Raw genomic sequence first — 19,829 nt, forward strand, 5'->3', positions numbered from 1 at the left:
TGACGCATGTTTTTTTTTTGGGGGGGGGGGCAGAGCTTTGTGACGTCATACTTGAGGGGGGGGTCTGATTTTTTGTGACATGTTTGCTGGACGTACGGTACACACGCACGGTACACACGCACACCCGCACTAGAGGCACAGCACGCGTCCACCTACACAAGGAACATTACGCACGCATGCGAACAGCGCGCACACGGGAACAACGCAGACACCTCAGGCTAAAAATAGCGCCGGCACACCAAAGGAACAGCATGCACGCAGAAGCAGGGGGGGGGGGGGAAGGCACCCTGCCCCCCCCCGTTCCCCACCTCCCCCCCACCTCCCCCCGACCTGGTCGGTCAGCGGTCACGAGCCCTGCCTTGTGCGGGAGCAACATCCACCCTGCGGCACCAGCCACGGGCATCCCTTCTGGCCCTGGGCCCCCAAGTGAGCCTCCTTCCTAGGGACCCCCCCAAAGCCCCAAAGCGACTCCCCTTCCTAGCAGCAGCACACACCTATACAGGAACGGCACACACACACAGCAGCACACAGACCTACAGCAGCACATTCCTGTACAGGAACGGCACACACACACAGCAGCACACGCCTGGGTAGACAGCAGAGGTCGCAAACGGGTTTTGATTCCTTACCCGTACCCGGCCGCACCAGGGTCGCAAACGGGTACCCGATTGCGACCTCTGGGATGAAGCCATGTTGCAGGCGTGGGTGGGTTGATTCTAGGAACTTGAATTGTGAGAAGAGACAAGACGTTGGGAAATGAGTGACAAACGGTTACTCACCAGTGACTCACGGTCTACCCGTACCCGTACCCGGCCGCACCAGGATCGCAAACTGGTACCCGTACCCGGCCGGGTACGGGTATCGGGTACCCGGTTGCGACCTCTGGTAGACAGTCCACCAGATGAAGCTCGAGAGTCGACTCTTTTCTTTATTACGCACGAGCTCACGCCGCACGCGTCCACCCTACACCCATTCCACTCAAGAAGCGCCCCGATCGCCCCGCCTCAACCGGTGACGCTCCCTCTATCTCTCTGGAAGTTCTGTCTCTCGCCTGCCTTCTCTCTTGTTTTCCTCGTGACGTCATCCTAACACTCTAACCTAGAATCCTGTGAGTATTTCTACCCCTGGATCTCGAAAGCATTAGCACTACATCACTCCCCCTGCCCCTGAAGAAAAAGTCGTCGTCACCTTAACACAACTAGTGCGAATCGAAGGGACTCGGTGCAAGCCTGACGGTAGACGAGAAGAGGGAAAAAGCACTTTTGTTAGTCAATAAACAAGCAATTTCAACTCAACCGGAGTCCTGAAACATTGTGTGTGTAGGTGAGGAATGCATGTGTATACAGAACAGATTTTAAGACAGCAACAAAGGAGTAACTGTAAGGCAAGACGGTACCATACCAGGGGTCAATCGGATCTTCCAACCACAACATGCGAACAACCAACCTCAAGGAAAGCAACCTTCTTGAGGTTGGTTCGTCATGGCAAATGACTTCCCCGACTTCAGCAGTGATGATGGTGAGTGAAGGGGTGAAGGTGTCGGTGTTCGCGGTAACCCGGTTTTTGGTGAGTGGAGTGGGTGCTCTTCCAAGTGTGGTAAGCTTCGACCGGTCCGGCTTTAGACGGGCAGGGTGCATATACCATTGCCGGCGTCCCAATTGAACCCGTACACATTTGGGCCTGAGAATTTCCACCACCTTAACAGGGCCCTGCCACAGACGGCGCAGTTTGGGCAACGTCCCTAAGGAGACCTGTGGGCAGTGTAGCCACGCACCATCTCCCACTTTAAAAGGCCAGGGCGTCACTCCCTTTTGCCTGGCCCATTCATTCGCAGAACGAGCGGAAGCTGCCTCAGCTAGTGCCGCCTCCCTCGCAGTCTCCCACTGTTGCATGACCTGCCATACCGCTATTGGCTATTTTGCAGCCACAACTGGGAGGTCAAAAACCTGGTGCTCAATAGGAGGGTCAGGCTCCCGACCATACAGCAAATGAAACGGGGAGTATCTCTGTTCAAGCATGCGGGGCTAACCGGTATGCTGCCAGGACCCTGCCTATGTGTAAGTCCCAGTCCGTCTGAGTCTCATTAACCACCTGACATGGCATGTAAGTGATGGTACGATTTAGTCGTTCCACCATCCCATCGGTTTGTGGGTGGTATTGAGAAGTGTGCACTTTCTTAGTGTATAACCTGGTCCATTAGAAGATTACAAGGGCACCTTTGTCCATAACATATCCCTGAACAAAAGCTTATGTGGGTGGGCCATTCCCTAACACAGTGTCTTTTCAGGATCAGTAGCTACCCCCATTGCGCTATTTCCCCTAAATATGTGATGGGAGGCTGTGCGAGGTGGCATTTTAAAGGCTTGAGATTTAAATGCGCTTCCCTGATAAGTGAGAAAACTATCCTCAACTGGTATAAGTGTTCCTGGAAAGATCATCCCAACACAATTACGTCGTCCAAATATATAGAGATCCGTCAGTACCAGATCCATGAGCCTTTGGAATGTGGCTACGGCCGTTTGTAATCCCATGGCGAGACAGTTAAAATGAAATAACCCCTGGCGTGTCCACAAGGCGGTTTTGTGTTTTGAATCCTCATCCAGCGGTAACTGCCAAAATTCTGATAATAGATCCAAGGAATCATCAATCCGCGGGAGTGGATAAGCGTCCGCCATTGTGACCTTATTCAGTTGACGGAAGTAGACGCAAAACCAGAATGAACCATCTGGCTTTTTGACAAGGACGACAGGGCGCCCGTGGATGGCGAGATAATAGCAGCCCTTAACATCTCGTCAATCCCGTTTAGTAGGTAAGATTTCTCGACCAGCCCCATGCGATATGCATTTTGGCGGCTGGGCGGCACGTTTCCCGTCTCTATGTGGTGTTACATTAAGTTAATGCGCCATAAATCGTATGGTGCCTTACTAAAAATGTCATCAAAATCTTGCAACAATACCCGAAGGGCCTGGCATTGTGACTCGGACAAGTTAGCATCCTGCGCTGTCATGGCTTCCAGCCAAGGCGTAGCCAGGATCAGTATTATCCGCCATTATTCCTGCCTGCACTTCTCCACCCCCTGCTGGCATGGATCGCACATGTGCCAAAACCGTATTGTGACAGGTGTGGTTGCCGTGTTAAAAATTTGAATAAACAAATGTTGGTGGCGACATAGAATGGTGTCCGCTCCTGCTAAGGCGTGTCAATCCATGATCGCAATTGTCGGTGATACCAAAATGAGTGTGTCCAGTCGCGCCGTCACCAGAGGTATGCGATATCGAAGGGGAATTAAGATTTGTGCTGCTGGGGGTACAGTGAGCATCTCTTTCCGGACGTTCCCCTGACGGCATTTCAATGCACCCCTGGTCATTTACAATTTTGATAGGGAGCTGATTCAAAAAGTCTGTTCCCAGCAAACAGAGAACCGTCAATGTGCTGGAGACTAGTGCAGGGCCAATATGACCAGTACCTCCACGCGAATTTGGGTCTAACTGTCCCAATATCCCTATGCCCCCCGCATTTGCCGCTTCATAGGACAATTGTACAGGGCGCAACCACTGGGCCCTGTGGGGAAGCATGTCAAAAACGTGCAGGGAGATAATAGTCGCCGACACTCCCGTATCGACCAGCATCCGAACCTCAATTCCATCCACCGACGTCCCAGCTGTGGCTGCCACGACCCTCCATGCCAACTTGCGCCATTGTGTACCCCGAAGCCGGCCATGTATATACGAGTGTGGTTGTGATCGTCGGGAAATGGCAGGTGTATTGACTGTTGGTGTGTGCGGGAGGTCTGTGATGGAAACTGCCGAGGTGTTTTGGGTGCCGCAACTCGCCTGCTGATTGTATGTACAATACGGGTGGGGAGGCGGTTGTTGATGCGAGGGCGGCCCCGATGGAGCAGCGTCGGTGTGGCATCCGCGTGCGATGTGGCCCATATGGCCACATTGGTGGCAGGTCAGAGAGCTTTAGGTCCGGCTGGTTGCTCCAAGTCCCCTGGGAATCCAACAACGGTTTTTCTGGGCAGGACCCCGATATGCCCCTCTCACAGCCGCCAACATCTCTCCCCTGGGCAGCCCAGCGTCCATCTCTGGTTCGGCGTCTTCTCCCATGTTCCATTTTCCCCCGAACTCCCTCCGGTCCTTAATGGGGTGATGGGTCCGCTATTTGCGTGACCATACGTTGCGGCTTTATCACCTCCTCATGGGTTCTTATGCTCTTCGCAATCCACAAGGAAGTAATGCTTGTCCTCATCAGTGACTGGCAAAACTATTGTTAAAGCCTGTGCCACCTTAAAAGTCCCGAGCCCCCGCATCCAGGCCTGGCAAACCAGCTTGTGCTAAGGCCATGAGGGAGCTTCTGTAGGCCAAACCTGATTCGCCCTCTTCCTGCCGACGGTTCTGGAATCGTCTTTTAGTGATAGATTTCGGGTCAAAAATCTCTGCCATCTCGCGATGAACGGCTTTGCAGGGTGTTCTTTTTGTCTGCTGGGATGGAAGAATAAATGATCAAAGCGTCATCGCTTAAGACCATGGGGAGAGCTTTCAGTGGCTCGTGCTCCGTCCATTCCAAATAGGTGTACGCTGCCTCGAATCGGCGAACAAGTGCTCCCCAGTCCCCTCCCTTAGCCACACATTTTTCGACATGACCTAACCTGCATGGACAATCGGCGCCCTCTCCTCATCGCCGCTCCACTCCCCCGGGTGGAATAAATTCTGCGGCCTAGGCCGCACGCCTCTGACTGTTATCCTCGCGCCTCCCCACGCGGCTCCAACGCTCCGCCGCTAAAGCTCGGTGCGGCCATTACCGCTGGGCCTCGGGGGTCTATCTCTGCCCCAGCTCCCATGGCGGCTATCGGTGTCGGCCTCACTAAGGGTGACCCTACATCCTCCATGAGGTGACTCTTCCCTCTGTGGTTCCGACTGCAAAATTTAATTTGGGAGCCTCCGATGCGCCCGCTGGGCCAGCGAGAATGGAGCCCGCCGATTGTGGTGCTGCGTTCTCACCCGTCCGCGGCGCTGGCTGGGCGGCGACTACCCCAGCCGTCGCTGTTACTCGTGGCATCCCCACAGTAGGACTTTCCGCTCAGCTGAGCGGAGAAGCCGCTGCGGACGCCAAGAGCGGCATGACTGTCGCCGGGCTAGCAGCCACCTTTGTCCTCCCGCAGTTGTTGCAAGAGTAGCGTGACCGCCTCTGTCTGTTGGCCGACCCGGCCCGTAAAGTGCCTCCCCCTCCTCTCGCAGGGTGGAGGGCTCTCAGATGTGTTGCTCCTTGCTCCCCGCAATCTTCTCATGATTCGGGGAGCTGTTCCAACACCGTCTGCAGACCGTGCCGTCTCCGGATCACGGCCATTCGGGGCGATGGGAGTAGAGTCACGTTCCTCCCCTTCTTCGCTGGGATCTCTGTCGGGGTCCTTCTTGTTGCAGCGTCGAGGCATCTTGTCATCCCACCGCTGCCACCAGTTGTAGAGACTCCACCAGATGAAGATCGAGAGTCGACACTTTTCTTTATTTTGCACAAGCTTACGTCGCACGCGTTCACCATACTCGGATTCCCTCCAAGAAGTGCCCCGATCGCCCCGCCTCAACTGGTGACGTCACCTCTCTCTCTGGAAGTTATGTCTTTTAATAATAATAATAGTTCAATTTATAACGCACGCAAATTTGCGGACGTAATGGCCGCAACTCTGAGGCGCGGAGCCAAGCTCAAGAGTCGCTGGAAAGCATGATTGTAGAGGTGAGTTTTTTAAGTCTCTCTTGAAGGAGGCGATTGAGGTGATGCTGCAAATGTGCAGAGGGATATCGTTCCAGACTGTTGGGACTGCTACCGAGAAGCGGTGCATAGACATGACCATCCTGGATCCTGGTATCAAGAGGAGGTCGTGAGTCGTGCTGCGCAGGCATCTGCCGTGTGCTGAGCTGCAGGTTGTCAATAATGAAGAAAGGTACGGCGGGCAGGCGGATATGAAGGCATTGTGGCAGAGGCAAGCGATCTTGTATGTGACCCGACTGGCGATGGGTAGCCATTTGAGAGCACGGAGACAAGCTAGTGAATCGATGAGTGTGGGGAATGACGACGCGTGCTAGGTTGTTTTGTAGTCTTTGAAGTTTCTTTAGGTTGCCAGTGGAGGTCCGGACTAGGACGGAGTTGCAATAGTCAAGGCGAGACCCAACTATGCAACATGCCAATGTGTTGGCAATTTCAGTAGAGATGAGAGGACGTAGGTGTCTGAGAGCCTTCAGGTGAAAGTTACATGAACTGATGATATGGTTGGTTTGACGATCGAAGGATAAAGTTGAATCTAGGATGACACCGAGTAGCTGAAGTGGTCGGTGAACCTGATGCTGTGACCGAAGATGTGTATGTGTGTTGGGAGTGCTGATGAGTTGAGACGTTGCTTGGTACCTAACATGATGGCCACTAACTTTTTCGGATTAAGGGCGAGGTTGTGTGCAGTGAACCATTGTTGCACGGCGGTGGTACATTCCGAGAGCCTCTCGAATCCAGATGCATTGCTAGAATCTATGGCGGTGAATAGAATAGTGTCATCCGCGTATGAGTGATGCTTAACACCGAAGCTTGCGATGAGCCGGCCGATCGGGGAAGTGTAGGCTGTGAAGAGCAGGGGACCTAGTACAGAGCCCTGGGGAACCCGCATAATGCTCTTGTTTCAGGCGATGTGGACATGCCCACCCTGACTGAAGATTGCCGGTCAGAAAGGTACGAAACTATCCACTTGAGTGCTGAGCCGCATATACCCAAGTCGGATTTCAGGAGGGAAGTAAGGAGCGAGTGGTTGATGGTGTCAAAGGCTGATGAAATGTCTAGACTTACAAGTGCAACAGTTGAGCCGGAATCAATGATCGTTAAAATGTCATCGAGCACTCTGGTGAGTGCTGTTTCTGTGGAATAGTTTTGACGGAAAGCTGACTGGAAGCAGCAGTAGTTTGCCACGCCTTCTCTCTCCCTTACCTTGTGACGTCATCCTAACACTGTAACCTAGGATCCCGTGAGTATTTCTACCCACGGGTCTCATAAGTATAAGCACTACACCTGTACCAGAACAGCAAATACAAAAACAACTGCCATTCACCACCAAGTGGCGGTGACATCACCACGACGCTTATGCCAGGCTATGTGCACGTTGAGGCCACGCAAATACACACACACCTACAGCAGCACACACCTGCACCGGAGACAAAGACACACACCTGCAAGGTAGCAGCAGCGCATGCGTGGGGGCTCACCTGCAGGATGAGGCGGTACTTGAAGTTGGGCACCTCGGTGTCGCACTTCTCGCAGCGGAAGTTGCCGTTGTTGAGGTCGAGCACCTTCTTGTTGCAGTCGAGCTTGGGGCATGCCTGGTACAGGCAGTTGTCCTTCTTGATGGAGATGATGGAGCCTTTCACCGTCACGTAGTCGGCCTGCGTAGGGCGGGCGGAGACGAGGGTCGGTGGTGGCCTCGTGTGATGGTGGCAGTGCGTGCACAGAGCGCAGCCCTCTCTGTGGCGTCTCCCTGTATCCGTCTCCATCTCTCTGTCTCTATGCCTCCACGTGCACGTGTCTCTCTCTCTCTCTCCATGTCTCTCCCTCTGCCCGTGTGTCTCCCTACCCCCATCTCCATTTTTCTCCATCTGTATAACCCATCTCATTGTCTATTTCTCTCCGTCTGCTTCAACCTTATCCGTCTCCCTTTCTCTCTCTCCGTCTTATTATTTCTGTCTAGTCTCAATCTCCCTCTCCATCTCTTGCTCACCACGTGCTCGTGGCGAGGAGGGGCTATCATCGCCATCGTTACTCCACCCCCCACACGTTCACCTCCTCAATCGCCCCCACCGCAGGACGGTGCAAAGTCACGTGACTATGGCGGCCCACAGAGATCAAAATCAATCTCTGTTTTCGACACACCTTCCCCCCCTTCATCAATTCGATAAACTACGAATCGCAAAAATGGCAGAGGGGGAGGGATGGCAAGTTACCTTGTCACCGTGGCCAAGGTTTTCCATCTTCACTTGGGACAGCGTCTTCCACTGGCTCTCCGGGAAGGAGCCGCCAGCGAAGCGCTGCTCGGAGATCGACTCCGTCTCCATGTTCTGGCCCTCGCGATCGAACCTGCACATCGATAGCGCGGTTACTTCATGCGTTCCCATAACGTCACGGAAAGCAGAGTCAAAGAGATGTCTTGCTCATATTTCCTGCCCTATTGACGTGAGGTTTGGGCTACAGAAATGTGTAGTTACTGTACTTGTCACTGTATGGTGCCGGGACTGAGCGAAGTCACGGCCGGTAATGTTGTCATTGCGGACAGCCCGGGTTGCGGGCTGCAGTACCAACTCTGGCGGTGGTTGGGTGAGTGCTGGTTAGCGCGAAGGCACCACGATCAGTGTGCGGTGTCGGCTCCCAGTGAGGGAGCGAGAGCGAGCGTCAGCCAGCCAGGGTTACTCTGGGGCATGCCACTCTGGCCGACCTGTTGTCACGTGACCGGACGATACTGGAGGGGGGCCACCGATGGACGGGGGCCGTGGGGCGGTCACGTGGTCCCTAAGAGCTCTCGGGAACCTTCGAGAAGGAGCTCTAGAAGCCTGGAAGGTGGGCGGGGCCGAGGGCGGAGCCAGACCCAGCCCCGGAGCATATAATGAGAGCTCCGTGAGGAGCTCGGGGTTCTTCAAGATCCACGTTGGGGAGAAGAAGCCTCCAGCCACACGGTCCGGGACCCAGCTTATGGTCCGGACCGGGATAGCGAACCTTGTCTAGTGCTGCCGTAGCGTGGTGAGATGGGTATTCGAGACCCGAGCGCAGGTTGTGTTATGTTACGTACTGTTATGTGAATAAATAGTGTTGCTCCCAAGATAACGTCTACGACTCAGTTGGACTCACTACAAGTGTATCACGAAGCGATTTAAGCTCATTATCCTTGCTGATCTTGTCAAGAAGCATAAACCATCACAGCAAACTCCGGTTATCCTCGCAGCAGAATCGGATTTTGGCTAGCCATCGAATAAAGATGGTCACTGCGTCGCGTGATTTCCGGTGCACTTCTGCGGCCGCTATCGTAGTTCTACACAGAATGGAATGCATCAGAAATATGATATTACTTTATTTTTAATATGAGTACAACTTTTTTGTTTGTGTAAGGGTTGTCTGTTAGTCAAGAGCTACTACTTTGTAACAATCCAAATTCCTATTTAAAACTGTTCATCAGAAAAATATTAGAACGTAATTCTCATCAGGCCCCATGGTGTTAAGGGCAGTCTCAAAATTCTTATTATCCAAGCTCTCTCTCTATACATGCCCCGAAGAAGGGCCACCGGCCCCTAAACATTGCCTATTTTATATTTCTTATATCAAGGCCGCAGTGTTATTGATGAACGTGTTGAGTGTTTTTGTTATTTGTGCTTGTGCACTACTTTCACAGAATAATCTGCTCATGTAAACATTGAGGCGACCTACATCTCATGTTCACAGGCCTGAGCCAGTGGTGGAAATTCCACATTCCTGTGACAGAAGCAAGTCTCTCCCTAGGGCAACCACTGTTGACTTGGTAACAGAGTGGCACTCATTTCATGGCGGCATATTGGGGAGGCATTCATCCAGCTGTGGATAAATCGTGGCTGATGATGCCGATTCTTGGCTCACAATAAGACACTAGCAGCTTTGCCAATGCTTAGATTAAGACTGTTGTTTGGGCTAAATGTCGGGGCTCTTACTTGCACTCAGGATATGGTGGAGAGTAGAGTTAAGTTGCAGTGAGGAGTTATGGGTCTGGTTAGGGTTGGGAGTTAGGGGTCTGGTTAGGGTTGGGAGTTTGGGGTCTGGTCGCAGTTAGGAGTTTGGGGTCTGGGTTAGGAGTTATTGGTCTAATTACGGTTAGGCTTAAGGTGTGATTATGGTTATATGTCTGGTTAGGGTTAGTATTAGGGTCTGTTTAGTGTAAGACGTCTGGTTATGGGAAGGAGTGGGGGGGGGGGGGGTTACCAGCTGCGCAGCTTGTAGGCCTCAGGGATGTCGGGGTTGACCACCATGAGGCTGGAGCTGATGAGCGAGAGGGAGCGGCCTCCAAAGTCGGAGAGGCGCACACCCTTCATGGCCAGCACGGGCTGATTAGCGCCGTTAAACGTCTCCGCCTGCACCAGCGACACACCGCACGGGATGGGGGGGCGTTGGGAATTTAAGAAAATCGTACCAAGTCGTCTCAACTGCCACACTGGTAGATGGGAGTCCAACCGGCGCCATCTGGAGGCCAATTCGTCTGCTCAGCGTTAACCCAGTGGCAGCTCCCCACTTTCCAAATTCAAAGAAAGTGCTCTTCTTGTTATTTTGGTTGCCGACATCTGCTCTAGACATTTCTATATTTGCCACAAACCAGTTTTTACTGGTTTACCGGTAACACAAAGCAACGGATTTCAACGACCCTATCGATACCCAGAATAAAAACGACGACGATGACACTCACGTCGTTGCCCCACAGGGTCACGCTGACCGTCTTGCAGCTGGCGTCGACGACCTGGATGTTGCGCTTGCTGACCTCGCGGTTGGTCGATTTGATGGTGATCTTGGTGGGTTCCTCGAAGCTCGTGCACACGCCCAGCACGTCTACGCGCATGAGCCCAAAAGTCACGCAAATTACGCAACGTTCCCTCCCACCTTTCCCCACCTCCCTGCCGCATAAGCGGATATCGAAGAATGAGTTCTGATATCTTTTAGAGTGGCCCTCTTATCCACACACTGGGAGGCAGCACTTACCCACCCACTCAGATAAAAAAACAGTAATATGAATATGCTTTGATTATTTCGGTAAAGTCACATCGGTAGTAGAAAAAAAAAAATAGATCACGACGTTTCGATCGCCACACAAGCAATCGACTTCCGGTGGGAGTGAGAAACAGGCTGCTGAAACAAGTCCTTATTTCCGAGACCAAGGTACTCTGCAAACCTTCGGGCTACCATTAAAAATTTGTCCATGAAGCCATCCAGATATATAAACAGACACAACTTCAAACGAGAAGATGGGTACGAAGTGAGCAATCATTGTGTAATGCGAGCAAGGATTGAGGGGGGGCGGAGTCTGGGTCACGTGGGGAGTGGGTGGAGTTAGGGTCACGTGGGGGAGAGGATTTAGGGAGAGAACCGGAAGGGGGAGTTGAAACGGAGTGAAATACGAGGAGGCCATGCTGGGCAAGACGGAGAGTGTGGCGCGGTCGCCACGCGGTGGGAGACGTCGACACCGACAGCCATCGGTGTCAGACGAAGAGAGCTAACGGGGCAGTGAGAGGCTAGCTGTGAAAGGGGCAGCAGTGATGCTAGATAGCGGGGCAGCGGTGTGGCTGCAAGGATTGCCTGACGGGGCAGCAGGGAGATTGCATATTGGAGCAGCAGGGAGACTGCACAACGGAGCAGCCGAGGGCTGTGGAGAGGTCGTCGAGCGTGACGCGGGCCTGAGCGAGACGCCGTGGTACGGAGATTCTACGAACCCAATAAAGGACAACGGAGATCGACATCTGAGAGAGAGTCCTTTATTACAATTGGAAGGACGTTATTAACTAGGTAAAGCTTGAACTGGTTGTTGATGTCTCCATCCTACCTGCCATTGTCAGCAGTTTTTTCCGACTCTCCGAGTTACATTACCAAGTTAAATGTCTTTACTTTAACGGGCTAAATGTCTCACTAACAAAGCCAACGTTGCCCCCTTTCCCTTGATGTGGTGATGGCTCTCGTTTTTTAGCAGACTATAACTGGCTGTGATGTTGTTGTGTCACTTTGTGTGTGTCTCTCTGTGTATGGGTGTGTCTCTGTGTCTCTCTAGGTGTGTGTCTCTATGTGTCTCTCTCCGTCTGTGTCTCCTGCTGGGCTATATCCCCCTAGTGGCTGATATACCGTCAATATACATTGACATGCTAATCTCTCACAATACAATGCCCACCTCCTCAGCACAAGCTCCAGCCCCCACCCTCTTGCCCGATGCGGCACCCCCCCCCCCCTCAGCTCTCTTTATATGAGGACTTGTTTCAGCAGCCTGTTTCTCACTCCCACCTGAAGACAGTTGCTTGTATGGCGATCGAAACGTCAGGATCTATTTTTTTTTCTACCTACGTGACTTTACCGAAAGAACCAAAGTATGGATTTCTGCAGTCACGAAAGCTTCAAATCAAGATTGAGTAATTAATTTGATCAACAGAGTTTTCATTCGCAAGAGCTGAATTTATGCATGGGTGTTTTGTCTCGTAATGTATAAGATTAGCCGATGGGGCGGCTGTCAACATAAAATGCGATTGCAGAGTTGCGAAAAAAAAATATTGCTTCTGGTTTGGGTCTCCAAATATTGGGCAGAAAGAAACACTTCTGAGAGGGGAAAAAAAAGAATTGATAACACAAATCAAATTGCGGGACAATTCACAGAATCGGAGCGGGTTGTACGTCAAACGACCCCATTCTCTCACGTCCACCCTCTCTCTCTCTCGCTCTCTCCGCATCGCTCACCCAGGATGGAGTCCTTGTTGCGGTCCTGGAGGGACGCGATGGGCTGGAAGTCATACTGCACCATGGGCAGCTCAGGGGCGTCGGGGCACGGCACCACCGTGGTGTCATTATTGAACGTTATCTCGTAGTCGTTCTTGATGGACGTGTACTGTTTGTTGGCTGTTTTCAGCGACCCCCGCGAGATGTAGTAAACCTGTACGGGACAAACGCGGACGCGTTAAAACGACGACGACGAACGGTGGGGGCAGGGCGGGGGGTTTGTAGGCCTGACCACCGGAGCCTTGGCACCGTGGGTGTCGTACCTGGTTGAGCTGGATGATCGGGAAGAATTTGTCGCACTGCTCCTTGAAGGCTGTGGCTCTGATCTCTCCCTGCGGGTGGAACGCAGCAAACGCAACGCAGTCAACTCCCGATCACACAGGGTGACGGGGGTGAGAACGGCATCGAAGAGAAATCGGCACAAAAACAACCATGTCACGTGGTGGGTGGTTCTGCGGCTGTTTGCAAAGTTGACTTGGTGAGAGCTCAACAGACAAGGACGAGTCCATTTGCCAAAATGACCCCAGGGGGTCATCATGATGACAAAGGCAATCAACATAAAAACAAAGTGGAGCAAATGAAGCAGAACAGAAATCGGAACAAAAACAACTGCACTACAAAAGTGTGCAAATGGCACAAAAACGTAACCAAAGTTAAATAAAATAATTTCAAAAGAATTTCCGCTCCAACTCACACTCTCATCCGTCAGGTCCATGGAGAACAGCTTCCCCTCCCCGCGCGAGTTGTTCCACGTGCGGATACTCTGCTTATTGGTGACGCGCGCACGAATCGTCCACCTAGGGGCATCAAGGTGGCGAGATGTTAACTACCTCGCCTGGTATGCAGGTCGTGGGGTTCCATCCCGATCCTGACGCCTGCTGCTGTGTATTTGGAGTTTGTATGTCCACTAGGGCTCCATGGTCGCGTCTATTTTTCTCCAGGTCCTCCGGTTTTTCCCTCCTCATTTAGAATTCACGTGCGTTTAGAGTATTTGGCTCCTATAAATTTCCACGTGATAAGCCACTTCGTTGAGCTATAATTTTTGATAACTGGTCGCTTTTGAAAAAAAGTTATATAGCTCAGTGGGTCTTAACTGATCAAATAATACTTCATTGTTCAGTTTATAACTTCAGTGGGCCGATGCGCACATCTCCTTCATGCACTGAGAGAGCTTCTTGGGGGCCTCCCTAAAGGTGAAATAGTTTTAGTGGGTGATCTAAATTGGAATTGGCTAAACCCGCCGGCCGTGGCCACAAATTTTGCAGATGAATTTAACCTGTTTCAATTAATAAATGTCCCCACAAGACCCAACCTAAAAAATCCGGGACAGTCATCTCTGCTTGACGTCCTATTGACAAATGCCCCTCACAATTTCGCACTGACTGGTGTTCTAGGTAATAACCTTAGTGATCACTCCTTCATTTTTGGGGTGAGATCATCAGCCAGACCCAAAGCCCCCCCTAAATTGGTTGAGAAGCACTCCATGAGACACTTCAGCACTCAGGCATTTACTAATGATGTGCTTCACTCGGATATTGACAAGGTCTGTGATATTCCAAACCTGACTACGGCTTGGGAGACCTTCAGGTACACGTTTCTCCAAATTCTTAACAAACATGCTCCGTTGGTTAAATTTAAAACTAAAGGCAACCGTCCACCATGGTTTGATCCTGTGATTACAAAGCTCATGAAAACTAGGGACAAGGCTTGGGCATGTGCTCAGAAAAGTAATTTGGTCAATGACTGGCTAGAATACAGGATTCTAAGGAATAGATGCGTCAAAAAAATACGGCATGCAAAAAATAACTACTTCTCTTCCACTCTCCTTGAATCTCATGGAAATGCCAGGATTTTCTGGAAAACAATCAAATGTATCGAAAAGGCATCCAAAACAGATCATCTGCCCGTTCAGCTTAACCGAAATGGGGAATATTTTTCAGATCCCCAAAAAATAGTTGACAATTTTAACCTTCATTTTTCTGAAGCTGGTACCCTATTTGATAATGTATTGGGAGTCACCCCTGCTCATGCAAATTCCTACACTCCTGTCCAAACATTAAGCGAATTTAGTTTTCAGCCAATCCACGAAAGTAATGTTCTGAAACAACTGTCCTACCTCAAAGGGTCCTCCTCTACCGGAGCAGATAGTATTCCCGTCTTTGCTCTACTAACTGTTGGTCACCTAATATACAAACCTATAGCCCATATTTTCAACCTGTCCATCAAAGAAGCATCAGTTCCTCTAGAATGGAAACATTCCTATGTTCGTCCACTTCACAAAGGGGGCCCTAAAGATGATCCAAATAACTACCGACCTATCTCAATTTTGTCCCCGTTGATGAAAATTTTTGAAAAATGATTGACCTACCAAATTAGCAGTTTCCTGTCCGCCAACAATCTATTACATCTAAAACAATCTGGGTTCCGAAAAAAATACAGCACCACATCTGCTGCATTAGACTCTCTGAATCACATTTACAGTAGCCTTGATAATAAGCAGTACTGCGCCTGTCTTTTTCTTGACTTGTCCAAAGCTTTTGATACAGTAGACCACAACATCCTGCTTAGTAAAATAAGTTGCCTCGGTTTTTCCGAAAACACAGTAAAATGGTTAAAAAATTACCTCTTTTCTCGCACCCAAACTGTATTCACAGATGGTTGGAGGTCAAACAGTGTTAAGATAACAAAAGGGGTTCCACAGGGTTCCATTCTCGGCCCCCTCTTGTTTTCTCTTTATGTAAATGACTTGGGCACTGAACTGGATTATTCCAGGGTAAATCTTTTTGCAGATGACACGGTACTAATTACTGCTGGCCGCTCTCCGGATGACGTGATTGCTAAGCTCCAGAGTGATTTCAACAAACTACAACATCAGCTAGTTGCTCTTAAACTAGTCCTAAATCCTGCCAAAACCAAGGTGCTATGCTTCTCACCAGGACTAAAGCGGGAAGTTATTTTTCCCCAATTACATACCTTAAATAATGATCAAATAGAGCAAGTCAAGATCTATAAGTATCTTGGGGTCATCCTGGATTCAAAACTGAATTTTGAAGATCACATTGATTATATTGGGAAAAAGACAAAAATTAAAATTGGTTTTCTATATCGACACAAGCACTGCTTCCCTCCTATGTTCCGTTTGGAATTTATTAAAGCTACCGTACTGCCTCTACTTGATTACTGTGACATTGTGTATAAATCAGCCCCAAGTACTGTACTGAAGAAGCTTGACTCAATTTATCACTCGGCCTTAAGATTTGCATTGAACTGCCCATATAGGACTCACCACTGTGATCTCTACATTGGGTCAAACTTAACATCTCTGAATGTTCGACGGCTTGTGCACCAGATCTTATTTATTCATGATGTACTTGCAAAAAAATCTGCAGATTACCTGCTGGATCTCGTCTCTGTTTCAAAGAACAAATTTGACCTAAGGTCTACACTCATTTACCAGCTTAATATTCCCTATTGCCGTACATATACTGGAGGAAGGGCCTTTGCTATTGATGCCCCCAGGGTCTGGAATGCTGTTGCAAATAAATTGAAACTTGAGTCACTACCTATGAGATCTTCACTCAAAACTGCTTTAGAGGAGTTGTACACCCCTAGCTGCCAGTGCTATTCAGTGACCTAAAATAAAATGTTTCGCTCCGGATGATCGCTACAAAGTATGACCTGTGTTTTGATTTAGTGTGCTGATCTTAAAGGTGCATTGAAAAATTACAATACTCCGATTGATGCTCCTGCTGTTGTGGAGTGACTCATGCAGCCAGCTATGGCTGCAGGGTTTTGGTAGTACATGTTGTTTATGCCATTTATTGTGAAAATTCCGTCAGTTCCTATGATTGCTTTTTCATTGCCTTCATGGCTTTATTTTGGTGATTTCGAAAAGTGTATTGGTTTAGCCATGTTTGTGTTGTTGTAGTACAGAGTTAGACTGATGGCCTTAATCTAAGTTGTCTTGTGGTTGTTGTTGTTGTTTGACTTGCATCCCACTGGGATTTTTGCACACAGCGTTGGTGTACGGTGTTTTTTCTGCAATATTTTTGCTGTCTTTTCTTGGATTTTCTGTTTGCACTTAGTCACATATTCACTTTAAGATGTTTTTTTGTTCATGTTTTTGTTTTTTGTTTGTTGCGGTTGCACCCGATTCAAGAGCTGAATGGCTCACAGGGCTATACCTAATAAATGAACTTGAACTTGAATGAATGGAAAATTAAAGTCCCAAGCTACAGTAGTGCGATTGTGGCCATCTAATCCCAACTATGGACCCGTGCATGAAACCACTGTTAGTCTGCGCTCCTTAAACGGAAGAGGAACAGCAAAACTACACAAATGCTCTCTCCTCTCTCTCTCCTGGAGCCCTCTCGTCATGGCCTGCAGACCTTGATGTCGGTTATCTAGCTCCTGAACACATTTCTGCAATACACAGGAATGGAATAGACGAACACACAATAAACACGTTTCGTACAGCGAACAGCTGGTTTGGCAAAGTTCACGTTGAGGCCACGGAGTGATCCAGTGGACGGCTTCAACAGACCGATGGAATGCTGCGAGTGAATGATCAAGGCGGGCATTACTAAACTGGGTGGCAATTATTTATATAATTATAATTTTTTTAACCGGAAAAGGTACGCCGTTGTTGTGCGAGCCGACCGATGACGCACTTGTTCTGGTAAGGGTTGAGGCTGGAGATGGGCACCGCACGGACGGCCGAGCCGCCAGGAGTCGTGGACGGAGCGGGGTGGTACGCGGAGGAGCCGAAGCTCGCTGCCTTAACCATAGGTCCCCCCCCGCCACCACCAAAGCCACCACCAAAGCCACCACCAGTGCCGGCACCGCCTCCAAGGTACCCTCCTCCACCTCCCGCGCCTGCCCCACCATTTGCCGCCACCGTCTGGTTACCTGTGGGACACACAAATAAACAACGATCACCGGTATATCCTGAGCAGACTGTTTGGGGAAACATGTTGTTGTTAGCGAGTGCCTATTAAGGGCAGGCACGAGGCATGTGACAGTTCCCACAAGGCTGTATGCTTTTTGGCATTATTTCATCTATAGCAACGGTGAGTCAAGGCAATACAAAGGAAGCGGTCTCTGGTGAAGGCCAATCAGTTTCAAAAACAGTGCATACATTATCATCAAAGCATATTTGTCTTAATGTTTAACCACGGACTTCATGCCTATTTATTTAGTGATTGAACATTATAACATTTTCTGTATTATTGCCAGAGGATAAAGCCTTTTCTTTTTGAGCAGCTGAGATCTGCTGCTGCTCCGAGGTTGTGGGGAGCGGTGGCGCAGTTGTTAGCACGCAGCGCTACAAACCCAGCGACCTGAGTTCAATTCCCGCTCACGGCCAACACCAGTGACGATTATCTGAACTGGTCCTAGGCATCCCCTAGGTCGACTCAGCATCAAATGAGTACCTCGCGCACTGCCGCAAAGTCTGCAAGCAATGGCGGAGCCAGGATTTCCAGGTGGGGGGGGGGGGCAAACCCTCCAGCAAAGAAAAATTATAGTTGTTAGTAAGTAAGGACTTGTCCCTTGCTTTTTATTCGATGCGTGCGGCGATGGTGCAGCCATTGATTGAGGGTCAAATTCGAACCGTGTGTGATCAGCATCGCGCTCGCTGAAGGTGAATGCCTTCAGGGAAGTCATGTACTGTATACGCAACTGCGCACAATTCTGTGAGTTACTTATAACCGCTTTGCCGTTACTTATTGCCAATAGTAGACTCAGACTATTGTCCTATCATCTCATAGAATCCCTGGCACATACTAATATGCTACACAGTGGTAGTGGGGTTCCAAAATGCCAATTTATTACTAATAAACCCCATTGATCCGATCGAAATTAGGGATTTTGATCGGATCATTGGGGGGGCACGTGCCACCCCCGCCCCCCGCCCCCACTGGCTCCGCCAGTGTCTGCAAGGCTATACGGCAGAATCTTTGTCTTTGATCTTGTGGCTACACGGGCCCGACTGGACAAGTGCGCTTACCACGCTTTCCAGAACGTGGGCCCCGTCGCAAGGCGTGATGCCCGACCGAACAAACTCTAAAACAACAGAGCCCTCGAGACATGAATTTAACCAACACAGCGCGATGACAAGACGGCACTGCTGCGAATTACTGATTCTTTAAGCACGATTTAGCACTTCGTAAATGACCAGAGACTAAACTATGAACAATGATCATTTTTACCAGGTAAGGCCCACTGAGCTATATAGCTTTTTTCAGAAGCAACTTGGCCACAAATGACAGCTCATCGAAGTGGCTCAGCATGTAGAAATTTATAGCGGCCAAATACTGTAAACGCATGTTTCTAATTGTGGAGAAAAAAGAGACACCGCAAACTCCAAATATACACCAGGCATCAGGGTCGGGATGGAACCAATGACCTCCTGCATACCAGACGGGAGAGTTAACATCTCGCCACCGCGGGACCCTTTCTTTGTATTATGAATAGTACAAAGACAAAGCTCTCCTGCGTAAGCCTCTGACAGACTGCCTGGGTATGTGACGTGGTTATCAAGCGCCCATTAAAGGCTGGTACGGTCCAAGAGACGGGCTCCTTCACTGCGAATATTGCGCTTATTTCGTCACGCAAACTCAAGCTGTGCAGTAAGCATCGCTCACAGGAGGATTACGCATCACATTTCAGTCTGCAGTGACTTAATGCAGAACGAGGCCAGTTGCCAAATTCCCTTGGACGCTGCTTATAACTAAAATGTACAGAGGGCACTACTGATCGCCCCTACTAGGTAAGTCAGCCCATCATCATCTGCTTTTTGTGTTTTGTTTGTTGTCCTTCTCCTGCACCTCCGATTAGCCTGGTTGGCTACGTACGGTGCGACAGAAGTTCAACATACATACATCATTGCCATCTTTCTCAAGGGGTGATAAATTAAGGACCGCTTTTCATTTGCCACTATGATTTTACAGCTGTAAATCTACAAGAGGAATGTAACCTTTTCCACCATCGTTTGTAACTATTGCCATCATTTTTGGATTGTCCAAGTTATTGTACCAGTGAGTCTATATATGAGTGAGTATGTATGAGGAAGTCTGGATATTAGTGAGTCTGTGTACAAGTGAGTCGGAGTATGAGTGAGTCTGAGCACTAGTGAATAGGCAATTAAATGTTATTTCTGGGACACTATTTTTCCCAGGGATGTCCTTAACTCCGCGACTGGGGTACCAATCAATCCGAAATCAGTGCTACTCCACGATGTCGAAACGCAGCGAGGACGACTGCACTGAGAACGCTCGTACGCACCATAGTGGTGCATCGTGTACAGCTCGTCGAGA

General features: G+C 49.9%; 1 protein-coding gene across 1 annotated transcript in view; it reads right to left on the reverse strand.

The window, feature by feature from the left end:
- Positions 1 to 19,829, reverse strand: part of LOC133348779 (replication protein A 70 kDa DNA-binding subunit-like) — a 35,228-nt gene that overhangs the window by 4,961 nt on the left and 10,438 nt on the right. Inside the window, exons 6-13 of the mRNA XM_061561769.1 lie at positions 17,184 to 17,421; positions 13,208 to 13,310; positions 12,777 to 12,845; positions 12,475 to 12,667; positions 10,451 to 10,590; positions 9,973 to 10,121; positions 7,977 to 8,109; positions 7,245 to 7,421 (exon numbers count right to left, since the gene is read on the reverse strand). Coding sequence (XP_061417753.1) covers positions 7,245 to 7,421; positions 7,977 to 8,109; positions 9,973 to 10,121; positions 10,451 to 10,590; positions 12,475 to 12,667; positions 12,777 to 12,845; positions 13,208 to 13,310; positions 17,184 to 17,421 — 1,202 coding nt within the window. The remainder of the gene's footprint in view (positions 1 to 7,244; positions 7,422 to 7,976; positions 8,110 to 9,972; positions 10,122 to 10,450; positions 10,591 to 12,474; positions 12,668 to 12,776; positions 12,846 to 13,207; positions 13,311 to 17,183; positions 17,422 to 19,829) is intronic.

This window comes from Lethenteron reissneri, chromosome 28 (genome assembly GCF_015708825.2).
Source record: "Lethenteron reissneri isolate LAM-NWPU_2019-01 chromosome 28, ASM1570882v1, whole genome shotgun sequence".
Lineage (NCBI taxonomy): Eukaryota > Metazoa > Chordata > Hyperoartia > Petromyzontiformes > Petromyzontidae > Lethenteron > Lethenteron reissneri.